The sequence below is a fragment of the Simochromis diagramma genome, unplaced genomic scaffold (genome assembly GCF_900408965.1).
Source record: "Simochromis diagramma unplaced genomic scaffold, fSimDia1.1 OVJJ01000618.1, whole genome shotgun sequence".
In the NCBI taxonomy this organism is placed as follows: Eukaryota; Metazoa; Chordata; class Actinopteri; order Cichliformes; family Cichlidae; genus Simochromis; species Simochromis diagramma.
The window spans coordinates 10,646,466-10,673,430 of record NW_024387423.1 but is presented as its reverse complement, the minus strand read 5'-3'; the positions used below and the strand labels follow the sequence as shown (position 1 = coordinate 10,673,430).

General features: G+C 40.3%; 1 protein-coding gene across 2 annotated transcripts; it reads right to left on the bottom strand.

Moving 5' to 3' along the window:
- Positions 1–370: 370 nt before the first annotated feature.
- On the bottom strand, positions 371–16,996 carry fbxl4 (F-box and leucine-rich repeat protein 4). 2 transcript variants are annotated; one of them, XM_040013029.1, is made up of 9 exons: positions 16,853–16,996; positions 13,757–14,387; positions 11,937–12,270; positions 10,540–10,784; positions 10,078–10,291; positions 8,205–8,276; positions 5,562–5,686; positions 4,987–5,174; positions 371–4,254 (listed from the first exon to the last, which is right to left on the bottom strand). In XM_040013029.1, exons 2-9 carry the CDS (start codon positions 14,251–14,253, stop codon positions 4,091–4,093), a joined length of 1,839 nt encoding a protein of 612 aa, XP_039868963.1. In that variant the 5' UTR covers positions 14,254–14,387; positions 16,853–16,996; the 3' UTR covers positions 371–4,090. The 2 variants fall into 2 exon arrangements, with proteins under 2 accessions (XP_039868963.1, XP_039868961.1); XM_040013027.1 differs by having other exon boundaries at positions 16,755–16,853.
- Between the last annotated feature and the right edge of the window lie 9,969 nt (positions 16,997–26,965).

Genomic DNA, 26,965 nt, shown 5'->3' with positions numbered 1-26,965 from the left:
GTGGTATTAATAGACTGTAAAATGGCAGAGGGTTAAGGCAAAAAGGATCATTCCGCAACGACTATCCAGTCACTCATCCTGACTAATGGCTCTGCTAGTTGTTGTGGATTCAGTAGACGAGCCTACTCCCCCTCCCCACGCCTCCAAACCCAAATCACACTTAGACGACTCTCTTCTTAAGAAGCCCCAACATGATACAGCGGCGCAATTTCCATTTGTTTCGGCGGCAGTGGCGTGCTGTTCAATGAAGCTGAAGAATAAGAGAAAATAGAATATGAGCGAGTTAATGCCTTCGCAGCCACTTTGTTCTACAGTCAGACTGCTTACATCTCTGCTCCTACAGGATCAAAAATGAGCCACACACACTCAGTCATCAGCCTTCGGTTTATTTAAAACCTGGTGAAAGTGAAGCACCGCATTTCATTGCGACAGAGACACACAATCTCTTTACACAACAGTGGCTTTCACGCTGCAGCGGAGGGAGCGCCGCTGCAGGTCCTCCCAGTTGATGGCACAAAGGTTGATCACATATCCAGAGTGGGAGAAGAGAGACTGCATATTCATTAGAGGAAGAAAAAAAGAAGCATAGGGCCACCTCAGAAAAATACACCAAACTGCATCACTGGTCAAACAGTGATGATCTGAGAGTGGTGCTCACTTTTTAAATAGTTTTGCCTTTGCAAATTAATGCTGTTGCAGATAGTTGCTGTACAAAGTATAACAGTGACAGTGTTTTTATTGTGGTGCAGTAGTTATTACTGACATAATTACATAATTACATGATAGCAGGTCTTCGAAATGAGAGCTTTACCTGGATAAATAACAATTTAAAAAAAAAACAAAACATCAAAATGTATTAAAAATTTGGGTGGGCCGGGCACAACTGATGCATTAGTGAAAGGGCTGGTGTGCCATACTGTTACCACACCTGTTTAAAACAAAACTGGAAATAAACCAAGTATTAATTTCCCACTCTTATGCAGCAATTTAACCATACCCACACCAATAACAAGACTGGAAGATCGATATGTGATTGACTTCTGCGCAGCCAGGACTGCTCTGGGTTTAGCCTAGCTCAGCACAGAGACTGGAAGCAGGAACAGTGTAGGAAGTCATTTTTAAGGTGTTTAGAAAGGTAATGACTGTAGCTGCAGAACGCAAATGTCGCTGCCATATTTATTTCTTAAAGCTTAAACAACTGGCAGATGGGAAAATATGTACATTCTCTAACATCGATCACTGAGCAAATCTGAATTTCAGTCTTTTTTACGTTTCTGGAGTATTTTGGGTTACCGGGGGGCAGGTTGCTGATTGGTCTGTAGGCCCGCGTGATTTGAGGTTTAGTGGACTAGCATTGCACAAAGGTAAACTAAACTAAGGTAAAGACGTGCATTCACCCTTACTGCTAAGTCAGGCTAAAGGCATGTTTTCAGTCTTTATGCTGAGCCAGGCTAAAAACACATTTCCACTTCATGTTAGGCTAGGGTAAAGGCATACTTTCAATCTTAGTGCTAAGCTAGGCAAAATACCAAAAAACCCAAGAAACAGTTCCCCAAATTGTATATTACCATTTAAACATCCACCAATAATGAGTATAAATAACATTTTCATTGCCGAGGGAAATATAAATAAACCATTTTTTGCATATATAGCTCTATATTTTGCAATAATTAACATGGCTGATATAAAGTATATGGCACAGAAACTGGTCAAATATAGGTGTGAGACTGATGACGACCAGATTAATGTGTTATTACTTTGGTTGAAGGGCATTAAAAAAAAAAAAAGAAAAAAAGAAAAAAAAAGCGAAGCACTTCACCACAATCTAAACCACTTGGACACAACATTCAAACGGGAGCATAAGGCACAAATATTGACTAGTAGCATGTGCTTCAACTAAAAATTCAAGTTTGTTTCAAACACAAAAATGCTCTTCAAGCACTTCTCCCACACTGCAGCCTTGGCTTCATATATTACAAAAAATAAATAATCAGCAGCAGTACATTTTTCATACAATTACTGCAACATTCAACACTCAATAAGCTCTGATTAACGTCTCTGTTACGCCAGCGCAAACTGACGATTTGTGTCACATGTGTGTTTGTTGTGAGCAACACCAAAGCCCGGTAACCTTAAAGCTAACTCAAGTCTGGTGTTACTTTCTGTAAAGATGTCCTTTGTGCTGGTTTCTGGAGTAAAACATGTTTTTAAAAAAGTGACATTTAATGAACATGAGATTATATATAGCCCCTGAGTTTGAGGACAAATACTGAGGTCACATATCGTACTTACACTCGTTACACGTTAACATTACGTCCTCGGCTTAATTTACAGCACTCCTTCTCAGCGGTGGAATTTGATCGGAGTGGGTTATGTAGTCGGCTGTAGTCAGACAGCAGTGACAGAACTCAACAGGAACGACAACAGAAACAGCACTAACATTATGACACTGCAGAGGGCCTATCTTGCACTTTCAAAGAAGGTGTTCTGCATTTGCAGCTAATTTTAATGCCTGGGCCCAGCTCTCCAAGTTTCATGAAACTCAGCTTGTGTAAACTTGCTGACAGAAAAACAGCACTGAAAACACTCCCCCACCTGAGCTCTCACCTCGGCGGAGGAGCCAGTGACTTTCAAACTTGGGGAAACAAAACTTTAGCCTAAAGGCCCCAATTTGCCTACGCTGAAATGTTTACACAACCTATGAGGTCTGAACAAAACCAATTATCAAGCACCCCGATTATTAACACTTTCTATTTCATTTAGTCCACTGAATTGTCTGATGTACTGTATACAGCCAAACACATTCAACTGCTTCAGCTGCAGATGACTTTCTCTACAGTATTCCAACAAAGGCCTCTAGTTCCACACATGCATATAGCATAAATTTAGTTAATAACTACCCCTGTATTTCTTACTTGTTAACACTCGGACTTAATATAGAATATTACTACATTCATCTGAAGTGTCTGATATGTGGTGACACATTAACAGCTGGCAGGTAATACAGTTGGAAATTCTTTCATATTATCCTAGTGAAAATATTAACTGCTGGACCAAAAGCACCTAACTGAGAGTTGGAGAGGAAAAGATTTTTAGATTTGTTTCATGTCATCTTAAATAACATCTTCATTACTTCTCTGCGCTTTTATTTCAAAAGAGTCAGTGTGCATATCTTTTGAATTTCATGCCTTTAGGTGTTTTCTGTACTCCTGCAATTTTAGAGCATGTGGAAATGAAAACAATTTTTTTCCCCATTGATGGAAACACGCCATTGCTAAATCTCTAGTGCATGGACATTTAATGATGAGATCCTTGTATATGATCCTGCAGTTTGTAGCAACACATATTAACTTGTGATAGTCTCATTAAAGTAAAAAAATAAAAGAATAACACTAACCACAGTGCATTGCATCTAGTGCAGCTGTTTTCACCTTTAAAGCCCCTTTGAACACAACACCATCCACTATGATTCAACACCACCGGAAAGACCTTCATGTACAAACCAGCCTGTTCATATTCCACAATCAAACAAGGCACTGACCAAGGCCCTGATATGTAGCTAATATTATTATGTGAAGTCCAGTAACAGGTAAGAATGCTTTGTGTTCCATTTGTTTTCCTAAAAAGATGCTTAAAAGAAGTTTTCTCTCAAATGTTGCTTTTTTCATGTGTGATTTCTAGTGGTAAGGCATATTTCCTTGCCGTGTGTTATCTGGCAATACATACTGTAAGTGCTGATTCATATTGTGGGAACATGTGGCAGCTTCACTGCAACAACCCTGATTTAAAAAACAAACAAAACCCCCACCCAAAAATACAAGTGTCTTATGTTGTATAATCCTGCTCCTACAAATCTGTAGTCATTTAGGTTCACTAAATCAGTAAAGCCAGTAAAATCCTCCTCACCCAGTCCCACCGCTTTTTATACTGACCGCTAAAAGAAGATCTCGTCCGTGATACAAGCACAGGCAGGTCTGCAATCTCCTCCTGCATCTGACCTGCCTCTGAATCACTCTGGGGCAGTATGTGCTGACCAGTACCTCCCTCCACTTGCTACATCTCAGTAGTGGGAAATGAGCCAATGCTGGGGTCACTGAGTGAAGCTTTTCTTGATGGCCACATTGGGGAAGAGGCCAGAGAGCTCCTGGACGATGCGCATGTCTATCTGTGAGCAGAAGGAGACGTCCAGGAGGACAAGCTGAGGACACGACTGGAGGAGTTTCTTCAGTGAGGCGGCGCTCACTGACCGTGTACCTGTCCGGCAGACGTATCACAACAGGGACATGCAGAAGGTGAAAAACACTTCACAAAAAACGCATAAAAAATAAAATAAAACAAAACAAAGAGCTGTGAAATAAAAACAATGATATTTTTATGTCTGGCTATTTCTTAAAAAGGAAACTGCGTGTGTATTTTCTTTGTAAATGAAGTAAAGTTCCTCTCTGCCTGTTCACACAGATCATAGAGTCCAGACCAAAATCATTTGCACACCTTCCAGCAAGTCAACCACTGAAGCACATCTGAAATAACTAAAGAACTGACACATCAGCATAGCCTGAATAACACTGAAGCTACTGTGCTGTCAAAAACACCAACTTATGCAACTGGAACTAGAGTGTTACTGCTATGGTGTGCTGCTGTAACTTTGCTTACTGAGCACTACTGTATAGCAATATTAAGCTGATTATTTGAGTTTGTGTTCGAGGTTAACTTGAAGGTTTTTTTTCACCCCTCAAATGCTATACTGGGAATGGGCCTGCTGTGAATATGATAAGTGAACGATGAGCTAAATCAAAAATGCAGTTGCCCAACTGACAAAGTCTCTTATAAAAAGTTAAGTTGTGGCTATGCTGCTCTGATGGGGAGCTTTATACACCAACGTGATGAAACATAAGTCATGACCGAATAACCACGAACTTGACACTCATTAACAAATGATTAATAAGGCAAACGTTTGTTTCCACATATGTGTGAGGGAGATCTTACCCAGAATGTCGAGATGCCTCAGACAGGGGCAGCTGGCTGCCAGCTCCTCTATGTCTGAGTCGCAGACGGTGCGGTTGGCAGTGAGGAAGAGCTTGCGCAGGCGTGGAAGGCTGCGGGCGAGGTGTTGGAAACATCCCGTACTGCTCTGCAGCGTGGGACACCAGCCCAGGTCCAGTTCCTCCAACATCCTGAGCAACAACAGAGCCAACAAGTAAACTGGGGTGACGCAAGGACAAATTTGGATATTCACAGAGAAACCATGCAGTGTCTCTAATGTGTTAGTGATTTAACAAAAACAAAGCAATCACAGAGGAAACTAACACCATTTCATGTCCTGGACAATTTTACAACCAAAGATGTTATATGAGAAGAATCCTGAACTGAAAGCTATGAAAACTCCCCACCAAGCAAAAAGATGGTGGCAGGAGCAGAGAGGGGGGAGGAGCTTCCTGAAATCTTATTTTGGGGCAAAATTAGCACTTAAAAAAAAAAAAAAAGAAGCTGTTATGAATGGTTATTTTGCACATGCCTGGAGTCCGCAGGTGTTATAAACAACAGTAGCTTCAAGTGACTACCTGCACCCTGAGACGAGCTCAGTCAGGCCTCGATCGGTCAGGTTTCTGCAACGCCACAGGTCCAGAGAGCACAGCGAGCGACAGCGAGTGGCCAGCATACTGGCTACAACATCATAGTCTTCGATCTGCAAGTGAGACAGGAGCATTTACTCTCTATACAATATGCAGCATTTGCAGCTCACAAGCAAGTTCCCAGAGGGACATTTGGACAATTCAGACCCGCTTTAATGTGCAAAACCACCCTCGTTGTATGCTGCAGTCGATTCAGATGTTATGATTTGTACACGTCGGTGTGAGCGATGTACGGGCAGAGGTGCTGTGATCTGTGCTCATCTACAACACTGTCACAGTCCCAGGCTTTTAAAAATGTGTCTTTAGGATATCGTAAAGGAAGATGATGCTGTCAGGATGAGTCAGTCAATAGTCTATCTAATATATTCTGAACAAACTTTTGAAATGCTGCAATAATAAAAAGCTGATTAGCGGCATCACCCGGCTTGTGGCTCGTAACCTCGCTTCCTCGAGAGAGCAAAAGAACAAAGCACTAACGCGGAATACTTTCACCATAAAAAACAAAAACAAAATAGTCTTTCAGGAACTGATTTATGTTTGCGAGGCTGTTATTGTTCTTTGGTGTCAGGTAATGCTGGCCATATTTCATTGTTTCATCCAAAGATGAAAGCAAAGAAATGCAATTTAACAACTAAAAACAGCCCGAGCAGATACCTCAGCTACAAAAATGACAGCAAGAACATTTCTCAGAGTTAGCAGTGATGGATATTTAAACTCTGGCAGAGAGAGTCGCTGCCTTTATGCATTTCTCTTGCCAAATGTTGCATAACTTTATTTCTTATGATGACAGTTATGCCTTGAGAAAGACCACAAGAGGATTTTCTCATGTATTATATCAATATTTCCATCAAAGTCATTCAACTTTTTTTAGGGAGTTAAACAAACACAGATGCCCCATCATTATCATCATGATACACTAAACATTTATTAAAATGCCTCATTAATAATTCTAAATGATGTTAATAATAAAACATATTGTACTTTAATATCATCATACATATCTGTCCACAACAGTTGCTGTATACCATTCCCCTCATATTCAATGAGCCATCATTAAAGGAGTAACAGGAGAATGACACCTCTCTCACAGAAGTCTACAACTACCAACCAATTATCTTATCTTAGCACAGACTGCACAAAGATTAGCCAGTGACCCCATGCCAACCACCGGCTGTTAGTGAAAAATGTGTATTCCCAGACTGGTTTTCAAGTGGTTGTTGGCGTTTGCTGTCACTGGGTGAAATTGGTTCTAAAGAGGTACACGGTGCTGCACTGAAAACTTCTTTGGCCTCCAGCAAGTTGCCATGGTTGCCTGTAGTTTGCACGGAAGAAGCTTAATGTCACTGCTGTCTAACCATGGAGCAGTAGTGAAACTTGGTTTTGGTCTTAAGACGCACGTTTTTCCAGATCTCATTAGCGTTCTATGATTAGCGTTTGCAAATGGGTGTCTTCCATGCAAACACTAAGGTGAGCAATCGCAAAGAGTGCATGGTCAGCACCCTCTTTGCATCTGAATTCACTTGGCAACAGCCAGAAACCTCCAGTAATCACTCACTAACCAGTCAGGGTATACATATTTATCACTAGCCACTAGAGTATCCTAAATGGTGGCCAAATGGTGTCTAGGCCTGTGTGACTACAGCATTATGCAACAGTCACACTAAGAAAAACAGTGGTTGAGGTATGACCAAAATTATTGTGACCTTGTGCAATGACCTTGCAATCCTGTCACAGACAGGGACCAGGTCTTGACCACTCCCGGTCAGTTGCCATCTTCAAAGAGACTTTGGCGTGGCAAGATGGTGATAAGAGTGATTTGCCTATCAGTCTGTCAGCTGTGCTGTCAGCTTACTACTGAACTGGGTCAAGTTGGCAATTACATGCAATCATTTTGTGTTAATACAGTGATTAACTTGTGACAAACTGTCAACAATTGCAAATGTGTTGCAGTGTACATACTCAGAAATCAATATTAACTACTTACAGAGTCGAGCGAGAACCTCAGAAATTCAACAGAAGCAATTCCTCCAAAAACAGAGACCTTGCTGCTTCAGGACAGCGATTTAACTGCAATGTGATATACTGTAGGTGCTTAGCAACCTTGACTTTATGTAGGAATATAACCAGAACGCACACAATTGGCCACCAGCTGACACGCTGACTGCATTTTCAAACTGTTTGTGTTCATAAATTAAACATCATTTACTTGAAACCTTCACTAATCAGAGTGATTCCAGTGAGTTTGAATCAGGCCACCATTGTTTGCAGACAGGATGCCTTCCATCAGACAACCTGTGCGATCGCACAAGTGGGTACTGCAACTACTTGTAATCGGTTTTTAATGCAAAAAAACATTAAATTCAAAAATTCAATTATATAAGCACAGATTTTTCCCAGTTACGATAAGATTGCTGTCCTACTTTTACTCCAGTGTGACTAAGCCATTTGCCAGGGATCACAAGGCTCTCTTTCATCTTCCTATCTGGCATCTTTTAGACAAGCTTCCAAAATGAAAGGTAATAGTTAAGATTGTAGCTTTCTTTGAAACTTCATATGTGTGCACATTCTCACCCTCACACAGCTTCCCAGGTTGAGGTGTCTTAGCTCTATGCAGAAAGTCAGAATGCTTAAGATGGCTGTTTGCTGTGGAGGAAAGGAGAGACAGAGACAGAGGTGCACAGGTGAAAACCAGGTAGGTAGAAAGAGCAAAAGAGATTTAAAACACCGGTAGCATCTTACCTGAGTGTAAATCTATATATAAGATAATTTAAAACAACATAGGTTTTAGTAGCGGTAACAAATCCAGTCATGTCACCTAAAGTTCCCGTTTAAGTAACTTCCTGTCTGTTACCTGGCACACCCAGCACTTTCAGGATTAAAAGGTTTTTAATAAAGCACAGGAGACAATTTTTCCATCTCCTTGTGGAGTGAAAAAAGTGAAAACGGAGGCCTCTCGAGCAGCACTACAACTAGTATATGGAGATATCAGAATTCAGTGCTGCAACTGCCAACACATGCACCTCAGCGGTAGGAGAATGTGTCAGACATGAAAGTGAAAGCCTCTTGTCTGCGTGTGCGCGCGTGTGCTCGACTCGGTGTAAGGCATTTTTATAAGTGCCTCTCTCCCGTAAGCTAGCCATTTAATTAGAGCAGTGACAAGGTAATGACAGCTGAGATGTCAGGGCCTCAAACAGACACACGGCTCGCTCTGTCTGTCCAGGTGTAAACAACCTGCAGCACGCTGCCTGGCTCCACCGCAGAAACTCTACACTGTCTGTTGCCCACAACGTCACTCTGAAACATGACAAACACTAGAGAAACGCTGAGGTGCACCACCAAAACAAGGCACAGTGATATTACACATCAGACATGCCTGAGCTTGAATACATGCGATGTATATTCAACACCCTGTAGAATCAGAGTTTACTCAGTTCATCTTAAATCTTTCTTAAGGAGAAATCATTAGTTTTTTCATTAAATGCACATTTTTGGGAAGTTTTGTTCAAACCTATACTATATGCATGTTTCAAGTGAAACAAAGGAGGTCATCAGATGATTAACTAAACACGAAAAAAATAAGATTAAAACATCTTTAAAACAAAATGATGATCATTTTTTTTTATATCAGTTCAGTTACACAGGTGGACCTCAGACTTTATAAATGAGGAAAATGTGGTTTTAATTGCTTACAGATCCCCTATCACAGAAAAGTCATAAGTCATCAGTATGTTAATGCTGTAAAACCTGAATTTCTGAAAGGGGGGGGGAGGCCAGTGGAGGCTGTTGGTAACAGTTCATGTGGCCTAGCAATGAAAGAGGTTATGACATGAGCTAAATCGGTTTGCACCAAGGCTTAGTGTAAGATAAAGGATTCATTTGAACTGTGAATCACGCAAAACTACTCTAATACAGTCCAAGAATAAAAGTACAGAGTTGGCGATGAGCAGGTCCCCTTTAAGAAGATAAAAGCTGCCTCTGGCTGCTCTTTTATCTCAAGGGGTCGGCACAGTGGGCAGCTCCTCATGTTTGATTTGCCAGACGCCCTTTCTGATGCAAACCCAAAAGGCATTTTCTGCTTTATTAGATACAATTGATCAAATTCTATTGCTTGAATATCAGAAAAGTGACTAAATTCTCTGACCTTTCCACCGTGTGGAATCTACCTCTTGAAAATCTCTGACATTCTATATATTCAAAATACGAAAGATAATTCATTTTTTAAAAATCTTTTTGTAATTTTTTTGTAACAGCTCAGCATCAATGGCGAATAAAACATTTTATACATTTAGAAAAAGGAGCAGTCTGCAAATTATAAACAGCCAGGGTATCGGATATATCATTAACCAAACAACAATTTGACCTGCTCTATATTTAAACAAGACAGATCGAAGTCCACGCGAATCACTCTGATTAGTTTCGCAGAGACACTGTTTGCAGCGCATACCTCTATCTTTGTTCGGTAAAGCACCAGCCTGCGGAGGCGTGTAAGTTTTGAGATGTGCGTGAAGGCCTGTGGGGGGAGACGATCACAGGAGGACAGGTTGAGCTCCTGGAGTCCAGGACAAGTCTGGGAGATGACCTCGAGACAGGCTTCGTTCAGGAAGTGGCAGCATGACATTTCCAGGCAGACCAGGCTGAGACCACAGGCCTTCATGAAACTAAGGCGGGAGATTGAGAGAAATGAGTGACAAGAGGCCAAAAACAAAAACGAACAAAAAAGCCATCAATTCCCAAGTAGTCCTTCATCCTCTTCTTAATTTATTTTTCAATCAGTTACAGAAGAATGTGTAAACTGATTTTCTTTGTTTCAGTATGCTCCTCCTTGAAAAAGTGCTTTTACTTCTATTGCTACTTTCCAAGGTCATTTCCCTGTTTGCTGCCATTCGTGGCCCGCTGATAGTCTGACCTGCTGAAGCCCGTCAGGGTAAGGGCTCCACGGTTGCCGGTCCAGGACAGGTTGAGCCTCTGGAGGAGGGTGCAGCGGCTCTGCAGGTGTCCCAGGGAGGCGTCACTCAGCCGGGCCCAGTAAGGCTGCAGACTCAGCTGGGTGTACTGTAGCGGGTCACAGCAGTGCTGGTGCAGCAGCTTACAGCTCTGGGCCAGACGGCAGAGGTCTGGCAGGGTCAGGTGGCTCAGTATCAGCTGGATGAGCTGTGGACGGGAGTCGGGGGAGAGGGGTTAAGATAGGAGACGAGGAGAGGAGAGGAGAGGAGAAATGGTAAGATACGAGGAGGGTGAGAGACAAGACATGTTTGGTCTTGTAAGAAAACATAAGCAGAAAATAACACATAATAGAGAACATTAAAGAATAGTGGAACCTAGCAGAGAAGAGAAAATAGTTCAGTGTAGAGTGGAGAATGTTAATTGCGTCCCCTCTGTCAGGCAGATCTAAATAGTGGTTATCTGGGAGACACAGCACCGATAGCAGGATCAGCGGTGAGCCGGCTTGTTTTGCACCGCATTCGTGTGTCTCTCAAAGAGAAAGAATGGTTGTGCGTGTGTGTGTCACAGTGGATTAACAATACACTGTGTTCAAGCTGGTATCAGCTGACAGATAATAGCTATATTGTGTTTCTGAAAAAAAACACAGCGGTTGTGAAGACTGCTGTTAATGGCAGTGGTTTGGATAGGAGATAAGAGAACAACTATCAAGAGTACTGCTGGTGTTTTGAAGCTCGCCTCAGACAACATGATACATCTGTATGGCATGAAAATGACTCTGTCTGTGAGTGCGAGATCAAGAAAGTGCCAGAATGGTTCAACCCGCAGTGTTCGTGTGTGACACGTTTTTTTTTTATTTTTAAATACAACAACAACAAAAAAGTGCACGTGTGCACACATGCTGAGCACATATAATAAGGAAAAAACTTGATGTGCATAAGGAAAGCTTTAAAACACTTCAAATAATCAGCGTTGCAAATGTTTTGTGTGCAGAGAAATGACTGCAGCACCTTCAACCTATATGTAAGACTAGTGCATGCTACTGGAACATCTTCAAAAAAGAAATTTTACATATTGCAACTTTCAGGCAGTAATTGTAGAAGTAATGAGGGCGGCAGCTGAGGAGTCAGGTTGGATCTCTGTGCTTGTCAAAATAGGAAGAGTGTGATAGGAAATGGTTAAACCTAATATTTATTAAAGAGGTACTGATCAAAAATACTCCTGTCTGTACCACTAAGCAAACAGGATCACATCTGAAAAATAAAATGAAAAATGCAGTTTTATTTCATTGTGCGTATCTAAACTTTCAACCCAGGCTTGGATGACGCAAGCCTTTGATTTGTTATTAAGGACTGTAATCACCTCATATGGCAGTTTGTCAAAGTAGCCATTTCCTGTCCTCTGGTGCTTGCCATCTCCTTGCCTGAAAGGACCTCCCACATCAGACAGCTCCTCTTCGCTGTCGCTCAGGTCACTGATGTCGATGATGGGCATTTTATAGAGAGCCAGCATGGGCCTCTCTTTTACCCCACGCAGGATAACAGCATCCAGTTCGGTGTAATAGTCCAGCAAAGAGCTGTTCACCTCTAGACGCAACAGGTTGGTTGGGAAGCCGATATGCTTTATTTTAGGGGAAAACTGGCGAGCCTGTGGAGTCAGCACCTTGGTGGGCTCACCAGACCACAACACCTCCCACCTGGACAAAACATGTGCAAATATAAAAATAACATTCTTTAACCTATATAATGCTATTAAGACTACTTTGCACTACTCTAGGTACTCGTTGAAAGCAGCAGGAAAATACAGTCCTAACAATGTTCTTAAGCCTGTGTGTGGCATTGTGCACAACAGCGTTTGCCTCTTTATCTTAACATATTTCTAATAAGCAGAGACAGACGGATTTGCCCATATATGTTGTCGGATATGCCCCCATATGAAAACTGTCTTTATTACAGTAAAAACATTTTTTTAAAGCTGTGCGGTGTAACTTGTAAATGATGTTTTTACATAGCTTATCAAGCAGAGCAGTTTTCCCTCTGTTGTTTGCAGTACTATCAGTACTTTATGCAACACATGTTCACAGGTTGTGAAACACATTGGAAAGTTACTAAATAACAACCCCATCATTGTCTGTTTTCAATATAAATCAAACATACAAATCAGGCATTTATAGTATTATAAAGACTAATGATATAGTGATATCAAAACTTTACACTCTCTAAAAATCTGTATCAGGTCCAAAACTCCAGTGTTGATCATGCACTCTTAAATAGTGGGACTACTTTGAATGGCTTTTAGCAGCTGACCACATCCATAATCCATCAGAATTGTATACCCTGACTTCTGTCTCACTTCTTTTTTAGCTGGCTCCCTGTGTGTCTCAGTGGACATACAAATAATCCTTACAAGCCAGAGGTTGAGGCTTCAGAGTAAAAGCTGATACTCTGCTCTCTATGGTGTCAATGACAATGTACCCCATTTAGTAATCTTTGCTCTACACGTTTTTAAAAAAATGTTTTCAATGAAAGGGGCAGCCAATCAGAGGAAAGCAGGCTTGTGGGGGGAGGGGATTCTATGACTTGTTTCGGACAGTAATGAACTGAGAGACTGCACCAAGAGCAGGACCAAGGCAACATAAGGCAACACCTAACACGAGGCAATAAACACCAAGCTAAAGCTACTGTAAAAAGTGAATAAAGATCCAGGCAAATCTTAAGACTTTATACAATTTTATCAGTTTAGTTTTTTCTAATCAAGGTAGCCTAAATCATTTATCTGCATGCAAACATGGCTAAATATGATTCAGTGCTCTCCTATACATAATACTGCGTCTTCAAGTCGGAACTAAGAAATTAAAAAAGCTCAGTCTCTGCATATATGCAGCTCCACTGTGCAGTGTGACTCCCTTGACAATTTGCAGTTAGTGCTATAGCAGGTAGATTGTTGAAGAAATCATCTAATCATCTAATCTTTGTGATAACGAATTGTAATAAGCTAATCCCATTGCATCCTCTGCCAGGTTTCTGGTAGTTTTCTGGTGGAAATTCTGGCCAAGCAGTACTTTACTCCATGAAATGCCAACTGGATGTTATCCAAACACTGAAGTATGTAATCGAAAACTGTGCAATTTACTGGTATTGTAAAGTTTTAGAAATGGCATAGTGTGGAGGAACTATTGATACCTGACATCAGTAGGCGGGTTCTGGGTGAAAGGATTATGAGAGCAGGCCAGGATCTGGACGATGGCTCCAGGGTAATAGGTCTCAAACACCTCCACTGCCGTCGGGTAGACGGGCTCCTCAAAGCCTAGCTCAATGTAATCCTTACTGTAGAAGCCTTTAGGAGTGCGACGAAAAGGCAGCGGAGCACTGGCACACTGTTCCCACCACGTCCCATAAGTTCTGAATACAGCTGTCTGGGTGAAGTCCCCTGAGCTGGGGTAGACGTTAGGCACCCCTGCCAGGTTCCACATGGTGTAAGACATGCTATTCTCACTGCCATAGTGGGAGCTGAAGTCCAAAACCTCTTTGGCGTACTGCTCCACCTCCACACTGACTGGCAGTACCGCTCTCTGGCCAGATTCCACAGCCCGTCGACTGGTCAGAGCCTCGCCTCGAGTTCCACTCCTGGAGCGCCGCCGCAGACAGATATAGTAAAACATGCTCAACAGGGTTAACATAGGGAACTCTGGGACTGATGGGGGCAGTGGGGAGAAACGGAGTAGGAGGATAACCCTCCACCTACGGGTAGAACATTATCTCAAGCGCTGGGGATGAACAAAGCGCAGGCTAGAAGGCTGGCTGCATGCATGACCTGTGGGTTAGGCAGAGACAAACAAGAGTGAGAAGAGCAAGACAGCAGGTCTAAGACACCACAGAGGGACCAATTTCTGCTTGGTCCCGATATAAACTTGATCATTTTGGATATCTGAATCCTAAATTTAAATGAAAATAGCAAGAAGCAATAATACATTTTTGGCTGAATATAAATTTGAAGGATTGTAAAACCAAAACAAAACAAAAAAACGTTCCATGTGGACAAAGCGCTACTTTATGTTGTGCGTGATTATACTAATAAATAATCAATACATTCAATACATTTCTTTAGGGTTGTCATAAAAAAAGACCTGCTTTCAACACAAGGTTTTCACATAACAGGACAAAAAATAAAATCATCCACCCTGTAGCGGGTCTTAAAATCAGATAAATGCAAGGTCAGAAGAACAACATCACATGACATATGACGCATCCCTTTCATTTAACAAAAATTAAGCCAAAAATACAGAAGCAGTGTGTGAAAGACTAAGCACATGCCTGGTTTCAGCAGCTTTTAGAGCCCTAATCATCACCCATCCACCGCCATGCATTACTGGCAAATATCTCCATATTAGCTCGTCTGTTTAAAGGACACTGTTCTAGAAGTCTTGTGCTTTGTTCAGATGTAACTTTGCAAATCTAAGCTGAGCTGCCATGTGTTGTTTTTTTTTAGAAAGAAGAGATTTTCTCCTGAAATCCTTCTAAACAAGCCATACTACTTCCAATTGTACCGTCTCCAAGCACAGTCTGACCTTGGGATGCATCTGCTGGGAGATACACTCCAGGGAAAATTGGCAACTGTCTTCAATGTTTTTGCACTTTTTTTTCCCACTGCAGAATGATAGACTTCAAATTGTTTGGAAATGGTCTTTTAACCCTTCCCAGATTGATGGACAGCAACAGTTGTTTCTCCAAGCTCACTGCTGATGTATTTCCTCTCTAGCATTGTGTTAACACACACCTGGCTTGTCCGTACCAGTAACCTCCCAGAGCTTCTGCTTTTTCATTTGTTAAACAAATAATGATGTTGTGCAATATGTAAAATGTTGTTGGTTATCTAAGGTTATATTTGTTTAAAAGGTAAGACTTACTAAGAACCATGTTTTGTAATTTGTGCTGATATAAAAAAATAATGTTAATTAAAAGACAGGCAGCTTCTTCTTATCATGACTATACATGTATATACTTATTTTTACATTTTGATGCTTTCTTGTAGACAAATGATTCATTTTTTCACATTGACAAATTACAGCAAGAAGCTGGATCTAATTTCTAGCGATTTCTTCACTATTTTAACCACTTTGACACTTTCTGAGAAGAAGACTTGCTTATTTAATGAATACTTATTCTGCAAACAAACCAAGCACTTCTGCAGCTGCCAATCTTCGAAAGGTATAGCCTTGTACCGCTGCTTGCGTGTGGCATTTCTTCATTACTACATGCGGTAGTTTGTGGTTAAATGAAACACGGCAAGACATTTATCAAACCAAAATGCAAACTGTAGAGGTTAAATCCATGTTAACGCTTGACACCATCAGAAATCTCTAGCACTGACTACAATATTCAGGTTTCAAGACATCCTGGTACTTAATGGTGCCTGGTAGCCACAAATCAAGAGTGGCTACATGATACCAGAAACTTCTGGGTCTGGTGCCTGACACTCCTGCCTCACAGGTTTTCAGTATCACAGATTGACCCAGCTGTAGGCTGCAGTGAGCAGTACACGTTTGCCAGGGACATCCTGTGCTTATGTGTAAACAAACAAGTAGCCCTACAAGCAATAACAGGACACGAGTCCCTACCAACCCTATATTAACCGCCTTTAACATTAAAAAACAATTACATAAAAGCCAGTGATGTTTAGACAACAACCACGTTTTGATAAAACTAAAATATTAGCTTTAACTGTACACATGAAATACTAATAATACTGTAAAAAATACTACAGTTCTGACAATAATGTGGCCTTATTAATACTGTACGGGAAGAGAAAAGGAAGTGTAGCGTTTTCTGTCTTGCAAATGTAACCTTTGATATTTCATTGTGCATTTGAAGCTAGCTAAACTAGCCCTCCAACCTTGCTACCTTTGAAGGCATTTCGACATTACATTAGGTAAACGAATTCTGACATACGTAAGCGTACTTTAAGCCAGCTGCCAGGAAGAAACTGTCTTTTCCCAAGTCCTTGTTCAATAAACTGAGCAGTCTCCCACAGCTAGTGCTGTCACTGTTAGCTAACGATAAATAGTTAGTGTTAGGTAGGCAGCTAGCTAGCAGACACAGGCTGAGCTGTCAAAACATGAACTGTTAGCTTCCGTAATGGTTGCTGTGCAAAAACCGAGCGATCAAAGAGGACAAAATTTACAGTGAACGTAGATCAATGAATCCACTGACGAGGAAAAACTCTCTTCCTTCCATAGCCGTTCACAAAGATTTCAACAATCAAACATTCTTGACGTTTACCTTGTGTTGCCTTCAAGTAACAGTCGGCCAATACATTAACTCAGAAAGCGCACAGCACAGTCAGCGACATAATCTGGGTAACCCTTCATCTTTGTGTGTTTTAAGTATTAGAGAAGTATCAGTATTATTACTACCACTACACGAGTTATTTCTACAAAACACGATGCACTGGGGCGAGGCTCCAGGGGGAAAGTAATGCAATTTGGAAGACTGCTGCTTTTTTCTCTCTATCATTGCACCAGTGCGGCACTAAATAACTGACTGTGTTCAAATGTCGTGAACAAATGCGAAACATGGCCAATTTTGACTGTTTTTGTCAAAACGTGTGATTAAACAGGACGCGGAAACCTAAAAAAAAATAGAAGTTACGTATGAACTTTAAATGTCACACTTTAAATGTACAACAAATTATCAACATCCGGTCGGCTTCTTTTAAAGCAAAGGATTATGGGAAAAGTAGTTCTTTGGTTTAAAACAGACGCTCAAAACATTCACCCCAGTTTCATGGTTTTTAATACATTTATAGATAATCCAGCTTAATGTGTATTAAAACATACCATTAAAACAATGGAGGAGTGAAATAAGATTTCATTCTGTGTAACATAGATGTACACTATATACACACACGCAAAAATAAAAGGTAGAGTTCGGTCAGCAATGGTGAAAATAATTCTTCAGCTTATTAAACCTTGGAGATAAAAAAATTAAAACAACTGAAAAAGATTTTTTTTTCAAATAAAACACACACCAAAAGAGAACCAGTCATGTAAACAAAGAAAGATATGAGGTATAAGGTAAGAGCTAATTAAACAACAAGGACCAAGATAAAAATGTATTCAACTTTTTAGACATATTTCAGCGTCCTAAAATACTAACGTAATGTAAGAAAACAGTCAAAGAGGGAGTACAGCCTTTCGCTCAAACACAAGCAAACACAAGCAAACACAAGCAAACACAAGCAAACGTGAATAATAACTCTTTCTCGTTGAAGGACCCATTTATTGGCAGGTGTTTGAGCAAAGGGGGTCAGAGGAGTTTAGGGAACACTGCTTGTTGCTCTGCTGCATCCAGAATATTGTTCGGCCATTGGGGCGTGTGGCAGTGGTGGCAAGGGGTTCAGTACTGGGAATGAGGTCACCCTGTACTGTCCTATTGACAGCAGGGAGTGGTGCAGCACCACAGCAAAGAATGCGGTGTCTCTGTGCGCTGACTCTTCTCCTGGTCCCGTCAGGATGTGATTCAAGCCTCTTTGGACAGTGATGTTTCCAAGAAGTTCATTACTCTTGGCAGTATTAGTGCTTAGAGAGTAATGGAGCAGATTGATTTCTGATTTGCTCCATTAGAGCAGAAATGAGCTTAGTCATTTCTGCTCTGATGGAGCATGTGAAAATAGCAGTGGAGAGCTGGTCTGCTTTAGCTAGGACTACTTAGAAAGCCATTTTACTGAACTGCTTGGGGAGAAGTGCTTAAAGGTGGCAACCAGGAACCTTCATCATCACTATCATCACCACCAAAAATCTCCTGGTGCTTTCTCTTTCTCCTGGAGCACTCTTGATCCTGCCAGGTGGTCTTGTAATTTAAAAGCACTTGAAAGCACCCGTGAAACTTTTAAAAATAAATAAATTAAAGGTACGGGAAAACATTTCTATAAACCTTTAAACATTTTGCCAATTTTCTCACATCTTCTCTTGGTTTTGTAATGCCACTTTATTTTATTAACAAGTAGCTGATAATGTAGACATAGTGTACTCAAAAGGAAACAAAAAATAAAAAGCTAGCATGCCCACTGCATTTTCAAGAGTCGTGATTCTAATGAATGTACGTTACAATTTGCACAAATACTGAATATTATATTTTGGGGCTGCCGGTCAAACTGAATGTTTTTCACATGCTAAAAGTCTCTTGTCTACAAAAGAGAAGTCTATCCTCCACCATCTCCTCATCACCTAAACTCTTCAACGATAACAGACAGCAAACTTCAGCTGCACAGTTTGTTATACGACAAAATTCATCAAGTGATCACACAAAAAGAAAGAAAACTCAGTGTTTGCTGCTTGCTGTAGCGTCCTCATGGCAGTAAGTTTTTGGACTGCTTCAAGTGAAGTGTCCAGGAAGGACAAGTGATTTTCAAAAAAAAAAAAAAGATGGTGCATGAGAGGATGAAAGCGTCATGTCGAAGAAAAAGATGAAAATGTTTTCGCATTGCTTGGCAAACACTCCAAAGGCTATAAATACAAAGAAGAGTGAAGTCACAGTGGTGCTCTACAAAGGTTAAAGCAATTTGTGCTGAGCTATTGGTGGTTTAAGAAGTGTTTTATTTTTCCTGGGCACAAAAGCACACAGATCACACGTTTCATAAATCTGAAACTCAGCCATCTTCTTCAACTCGTGAAGCCCTCCTGCTGTAGATCGTTTGCTGGTTTTAAAACCAGCGGAGTAACTAGACAAACAGTGATGTTGAGGGGAAAAAGCAAAAAACAAAACATATTCGCAGTTTGAAGACTCTTGATGGAAATCTGTAACAGACATCGAGGTTGAAATTATTGCTTCGTTATTGCATTAATATTAACTATGGGGAAATACATTACATAAAACCTAAAATAAATGTAGGTAGCAACATTTTATGTTTGGTTTATGTAAGCGGACAGACACTTAAAAAAATCATGTAACTTCAACCAGAACCAAAGGCTACAGGCACAAGACCCAAAACTGCTAAAAAAAAAACCCTCTAAAATTAGTTGCTTCTGATGTTCTTTCCTTCCCTATCTTCTATGTTATCCTATGCATTGCTTTGAAGAGTTACTTTCCTCCTGTATATTTGCTTCCTTTGATTTCACTCATTGGTTTCACCTGTGGTCTTTCTGCAAGTGCCTTGCTTTACTGCAAATTTTGCTATCAATCCAATAACAAGGGTCAGTATTGCAGATTTTAATACCAATACTTATACTATAGAGGCAGCTTATACAGGAGACAGCAGCATGATTTATGAGCTGAGTCAACATCAATTTGCAAATTATGAACACATTTTAATGACCACTAAATCACTGTGATTTTTACTTTGCACAATAATTAGTTGATAAAACAAATCACATCTTTCAGCTTTTCATGTATTTAGAAACTGGGTCTTTTGGAGAGCTGGAATGCAGCAGAGATGCAGTGTTCATCTCTAAAGCACTTTGGGTCAGCTTCTGTTGTTTAAATGTGCTATAGCCTATAAATAAAAAAGACAGGCAGTCACAGGTTCAGTTGTTTATTATAGTGCAGGTTTAAGGTACATTTTTTCACTTCCAAAATAAAGTATACTAAAACAACCTCAAACAATTCAGTGGGTTACAAACTGAGCTTAGGTGATAATGACAAAGTATCGATCCTATCGTGCTTGTATTGATCCAGTACCAGTACCAGTTTTGGTATTGATATTATCAATATTTGGATCGATCCACCCACCTCTACGTTCTATCCTGTGTGTACATGGTCTGCCTGTGTCTCCATGTCTGTAGTGGGATCATCTCTTTGCTCTTCATTTGGCTACCTCTCAGTTCTTGTGCTGCTTTTGGGAACTCTCTTTTGGACTTTGTGTACAATGTTTTTTGGGTCACCCCCAAAAAACATTTTAATTTATTGTCTCTGTTTGTCCCTGCTTCCTGCATTTGGTTGCTCTCTTGTACATTGCTACCTTGATATTGCACATAAGAGAACATGTATTAATCATATTGAGACCATGACACAATTCAGTGTTTGGCATCACCTCTCATAAAACTTTAGTGATATTCCAAAATACACGCACACTCTCCACCCTGTATCCCCTGATAATTAAGAGCCTAATAGATCTTGCGTATGATGGCGGTCGCACTTTGGCTGGCATTTTGCATCGTTGAATGACTTGTCCAGTTGCTCAGTCTCTGCAGCACACCGAGGCTCTATTGTCAAAACCAAAAGACCAGAGTGCCTCGACACACCCGCAGGCGACCAATCATGAGTCCAGCTCTCATTAGCAGGCATCCATTGTGGGTGACAAGTGGAGATAATTACCTTTGACCACAAGAGCTCTCTTGTTCTCTCCCTCTGTCATAGAGACTGTGTCATAGAGTGTTATGGAGACTTTACAGATAAAAATATACCCCATCCTGCTAAATCTGTCACTTTTTTGTAAAAATAGGAGACTTGTCTATGGCTTGCAAGAAAGGTCCTTTGATTGTGATACTAATAGTTCTTGACCGTGATGAACAATTTCACTTTGACATCACTGCATTATATCTGCTGATGCTTGGACATGTTACTACAAGATCAGATTAACTTTCACAGCATGACATGTTTCTTAGCAAATCCTGTACTGGGTTTTCATCACTTTATCTTGATTGATCTCTGTCTAAAAGAAGACTGTAACACAGAAGCACATCAGAGACAAGGATGCAAACCCCCCCACTCACTCACACACACACACACATATAAAGACTACCCAGCCAGATTTAGAGTTAACAAGAAAGGATGATGTGAATAGGGGGCTACTGGGCATGCTCTGTGATTGACAGGCCAAGCTGCTGTCAGCTCCTCCAGGCAAGCATCAGCGAGCAGCAGTCCTGCTACTGTCAGAGCTCTGTTCTGGTCCACTGTGCCACACATACATATGCACATGGCCGAGCACCCACAAATGCAAATCAGGTTGGACACACACACACACACACACACACACACACACACACACACACACACACACACACACACACACACACACACACACACACACACAATCTATTATTTTCCCTTGTGTCACTCACACGCACATCCATGCACTGATACACTTTCTGTCCCTCTGCTGTGCCCCAGCTGTCAAAAGCCAGTTAAATAACGAGAGTGCTGCTCTCCTGCCTCTTTGCATAGAAGCAGAGAAGCTGGTTATTGCTTGTATGGAACAGAGTATGTGTGTGTTTCTTCCCAGCTGCAGTGTGGTCACCCCACATGGGGAACTGTCTCATGAGGCTGTAAGAGTAACCGAGCATGCCTGCTCATCCCTGTTTAGATTGGATACAGGGAGAAGCGGCCTTGCACTGTGGCTAGCCTCTTATTTTTAATTCACTTCCCTGGAATGAAATGTAATATTGTGCACTCTGGGACTAATCCTAGAGTAAGGCAGTCGTAGAAGTTTGATTTATAAACGGATCACAAGTTACAGCATCATTTGCATCAGAAAGATCTGTTTTTGTGCCATGAGCTCTAGATGGCTGGACATGTATCACTTGTATATATTTAATCGACAGGTCAACATGTTTCAGGCATTACAGCCGGGAAAATGGTGTGGCTGAAGGACTGTGGAAACTGAGAAGCTGTATAGGATTGACAAGAGAAAGCAGGTTAGTGTGAAAGGTGCAGTGCAGTCGTTAGCAGGTTAAGATTTACAGTGATGTTGGTTGATATAGAGGTGGTGGCAGATTTGAGCGCAAACTAAACATGGAAATACCAGAAATATAAAAAAAAGTGTCTTCCACTTTATATTGCAGTAACTGGCCACAATGTTGCTCTGAATGAAAAACTAATGTGAGCATGTTAACAGGTTAATGAGGTGTGGTTTAATGTGTGCAACTAATCTGATGATGGTTCTAGATGAATAGTTAAACACAGTTTGTCCTGCTACTCACATGGTTGTGTGTGTCATGGCAATCCATCCCATAATAAGATGGGTGTAGCCATCAGGACATCACCCACTGGTGAATGTGATTGGTGGTTCTTACAGAAAAAATTCCAGGGACGCTACAATCTCATGTGGCGTGACTTGTCAGTCACAATGTTGGCCAGCTTTACTGTTCTTTTGACTCTAATATGGACCATAATTAACAACATGGACATGAATGTTTAATTCATTAGGACTTGAGTTTGCATAGAGCCTATGGTCTGTTTTACTCTATTTTACTTATTACTATTGAATTAAATGGAATTTCAATGCATTTTATCTGAAATTACAATTAAATTATATTTACTTACAAATGCTTATCCATAGATACTCAATAATAGTAGAAGTAATAATAATAATGTAATTATAAGAGGTATTTTAGCAGGAAAAGAGATAATTATACGGTAATAGATTTTAAATAGTGTGTAACTTCAAGTATTTTATAAGAAACAAGAAAAAAATGATATTGTAAGTAATTTTAAGTAATCAGATTTTTATACATATTATCAGAGTACAACTGAATAGTGAAGAATCCGTCATGCACACCAAAAGAAGGTATAATTATTTAATAAGATTGGAAGTTAAGCTACTTCATAATTAAGCCTACGGCCCTGTATGTACTGCACATTTACAGCGTAGGTTGGAGAAGTATTATTTTTGTGCTAAAATACATGGAAGTTACTCACTACTTAAAATTACTCACAGTATAAATAAATCTTCTTCCTTGTAAAGTATCTTACGTTACACACTACTTACCATTTTTACAGTGTAGTCTGGTTCTTCGGTCCTCTAAAATACCTGACATTACTTAAAGTAGCATAAAGTATAATTATTTCTTCTTTGTTGTAAAAATGTGAAATTATACCCCCTTATGCTAGTGTATAGGTATTTTAAGCTAAATTAATAACATCTTAATTCTAGCAGAATTACACCCTTGCTGGGAGCCATAAAGTGCTACCAAATGATAAATAGTTTACAGTGTCGTTAAAATACATTGAAATTTGCAATGCATTTTTTGTTTGTTTTTAATTCTTTTCCTGTGCTTAAGTTTTAATCTGGTAAAAAAAAGTATAACACCGTCTGTTAAGTATTTATAACTGATTGACAGTAATAGTAATTACATGAAATTTTAACTATGTTTTATTTATACATGACATGATAAAGCTTCAAGCATACTAAAGTATATTTAATAACAGTTTAGTCAACTCCATTAAGAGTCCATTATGACAAAAAAAACTCAGAGAAATCTATATCTATGTCACAGGATGTAACTGTATGATTTGAGATTTTAGATGATATTAATCATCAGTCACTCCGCCCCTCACTCTTCACACAGCTACACCCATAGATTCTTCTGTTGCCTCGAGGCCACACACAGGTATAAAACTCCAAGACAAATCTAATTTCCCTGTTACAGTCATTAGATGAAATATTTTAATATATTCTATCCACCTTGGTTTTCTTGTTACTTATCCGGACTTTCATCCTACAAGAGAGCGCAGTTTCTGAATAATCATACTGATATTTCATTCAGTAAGCACCAACGCTGTGTGTGAGTTAGGCTGAGTTGATGAAACCCACTTAACAGCCTGTCAAACCTGATTGTGGGATCCATTCACCCTCGCTGCCCTTGTCACCACCATCCACTGGAGCAAACCAGTTTATTAAGTTTCCTTTCTTCCTTTTAGACACTAAAATGCGCGTGAGCATCACTATATACCAAAACTATTATCTGTCATTATGATTTTAAATCTTACAGCATTCCCATCATTCACTTACTCTTCTCTTCATTTAACTTTTCGCACAGCTCTGACCTCCGATCATAGTCTGTCACATGACATTCAGCTAAACTCTGATAACTTTGCCTACCAAGATGCTTTGAACATTTTCCACTGATTGCAAAACTTCTCTTAATGACAAAATCTGCAAATATAATTACTGCTGCAAGAAAACCCAGCCAGAGATAGCGGACAGAAGCTGTCATCTGCTATTGTTTTCTAGTCCTTGTCCTCCAACTGAACTTCACCGACCGACAGTTTAATTGGTTTCAGGGAATCGAGTGTGAAGAGGAGTCATGACCTTGATCTTTCTCCCCGATAAATGACTTTTTCTTTTTCTTTTTTTTACGAACTATACATGCAAATATGCAGAGTATGTGTGTTCGAGAGTTGAGAGGGAAGTAAACAGATACATATTGTCTCATTTTATTGTGTGTTTAGTGGCTGATTAGAGGTCTAATTAAATACAGTGTTAGTGAGCTCAGAGGCAAACAGAGGAGACACTGACCCTGCGACTTCTAATGCACCCTGGGGATCAGCTGAACAAAGAGGGTAGATGCACATGGGAGGACAGAGAACATGCATTCAGAGACTTTGAACAAACAAGCATCACCAGACCTTTATCACCTGAACCTGTCCTTAATTCACTCTTCAACCCGCACCATAAATATTAATAGGAGGGCAGCAGGAAACGAAGCAGAACTAAACATTAGATCATGGTGATGTTGTTTGCTTCAGTTCAGACCTGAGGGGTACAAAAGCACAATATTCAATATATAGGCACGAGGACCAATGTCACAACCTTGACATATACCCACAACTGACAACTCACCTGCACTGATTTCAAAATAGTGTGGGATTTAGCAGAAATATCTGTAACGCTATCAGCAGCCAATCTCACTATCAGTTTCTTTCCATCTGATGCACTGATACAGCAAATGTTCACTTCAGAATAATATGATTATGTGAGAACGCTGCACATTTTTTGCCCTTTGGTTGAACAACCCTGTGTTGTATACATTTTACATATATGTACTGTTTGGAAAACATACGAAACAGCACAATCAGATGACTTACACAATCCAAATCTGTCGTTTGTTTCTGTTATTTAGTTTTGTTTTATTTCATTTTAAAAGTTATATCTCAGGTAAGCCTGAAAACTGCAAATTGGATTATTTATAATATTGCAATTCTCACTAGTTGACAATAAGATAAGATATGTTACTGCATTTCTTTTTTTTTTTTGCTTCTGCTACAGACTGGATGTTAATGGTTTGTCTGTTTGTCATTGTAAACCGAATTACATAAAAAGTTATGAATGAACTTATATACAAATTTCAGGAAACCAGAAATCCAGGATTCAGAGGGTAGGATTTTTTTAATGTTGCAAGATGGGGGGAAATTGGACCCTTTCCATTATATTTTCATGAATATATATCAGATTGAAATAGGAAAACACAGAGAGACATCTAGACGTTCTCTAGAAAATGATCCAAACTAATAGAGATCCATGTATTCTTTTCATTATAGGAATTCAGTTCATACATAATGTTTAATGATTTTTTCCATTTCTCTGACGTGTGTATTTGAGGATCTAGGAAATGCAATTCGAAAAACAATGCTCAGAACTGAAGGAACATGTGGAGGCCAATATAATCAAGACTACATTTCCCACAGTGCAATTCAATACCACATTTTCACTGACTTAGCTGCCACTGGTAAGATCTCTTTCTTTTCTTTTCTTTTCTTTTCTTTTTTTTATTCTTTCCTCCTGATTTTAGTTTGATCTTAGTGCAATTAAACAACCCCAGTTACATCATTAAAGCTGCTTTCTAAAACTTCAGACAGTTCTTTAAGGAGTCACATGAGACATGGTCATATCCACAGGCTTAGTGCTGTGAAGGTTTTTTTTTTTTTAATTATTATTTTTGTTGAAAAAAATGTTTCATTAATTTTTGGGACTAAAAACCAATTGGGAGTGCTTCCATAACTTAGATTGGTATAAAATTGCGGCAGGTGATTCAGTCCAAAAGATTTGGTTATATTTGGGAATATCTGTGTCATGGTCTGGGTGTGTGGCTGTAAAATTCCATTGAAGGTCTGGACCTCCCTGGTATCCATCTACAGCCCCCCTCACCTGAAGCTGATTGAGGCAATCAGGTTGGAGATTTAATCTGCTTGCTGACACTGCTTCCTCGCCAGTTCGTCAACTACCCTATGTTAGTAACCAGGCCTCACGCTTCATGTTCATGAATCTCAAGTGCTCTACTAACCTTGCAATCTCGTGTTCTAGTTACTCCAGGAAAACTCCATCATACTGAACCACTCATCTTGGAAATCTGGTTAACCCGCCAGCTCTCGGAATCATCTCCTTGCCTCACCTGCCTGCCCTCCTGCCCTTACACCACCTCGGGACCTTCACCACTCAGGACAGCTGCCACACACCACCTAACCCACCTGGACCGCACCACCTCTCCCTCAACGCTTCCATCTCCCACCTGCACATACTTACCTATCACCAGCAGCTGCCGTTGCTTTCTTGGACCTGTCCCCTTGCTTGTCCCTCTCCCCTGGCCAAGACCCTCACGCCCCATATATCAAGCCTTAAATCAAGTACTAACGTGAACGTCATTTTGGTGTTAGTTAATAAACCTTTGTTAAACCCTT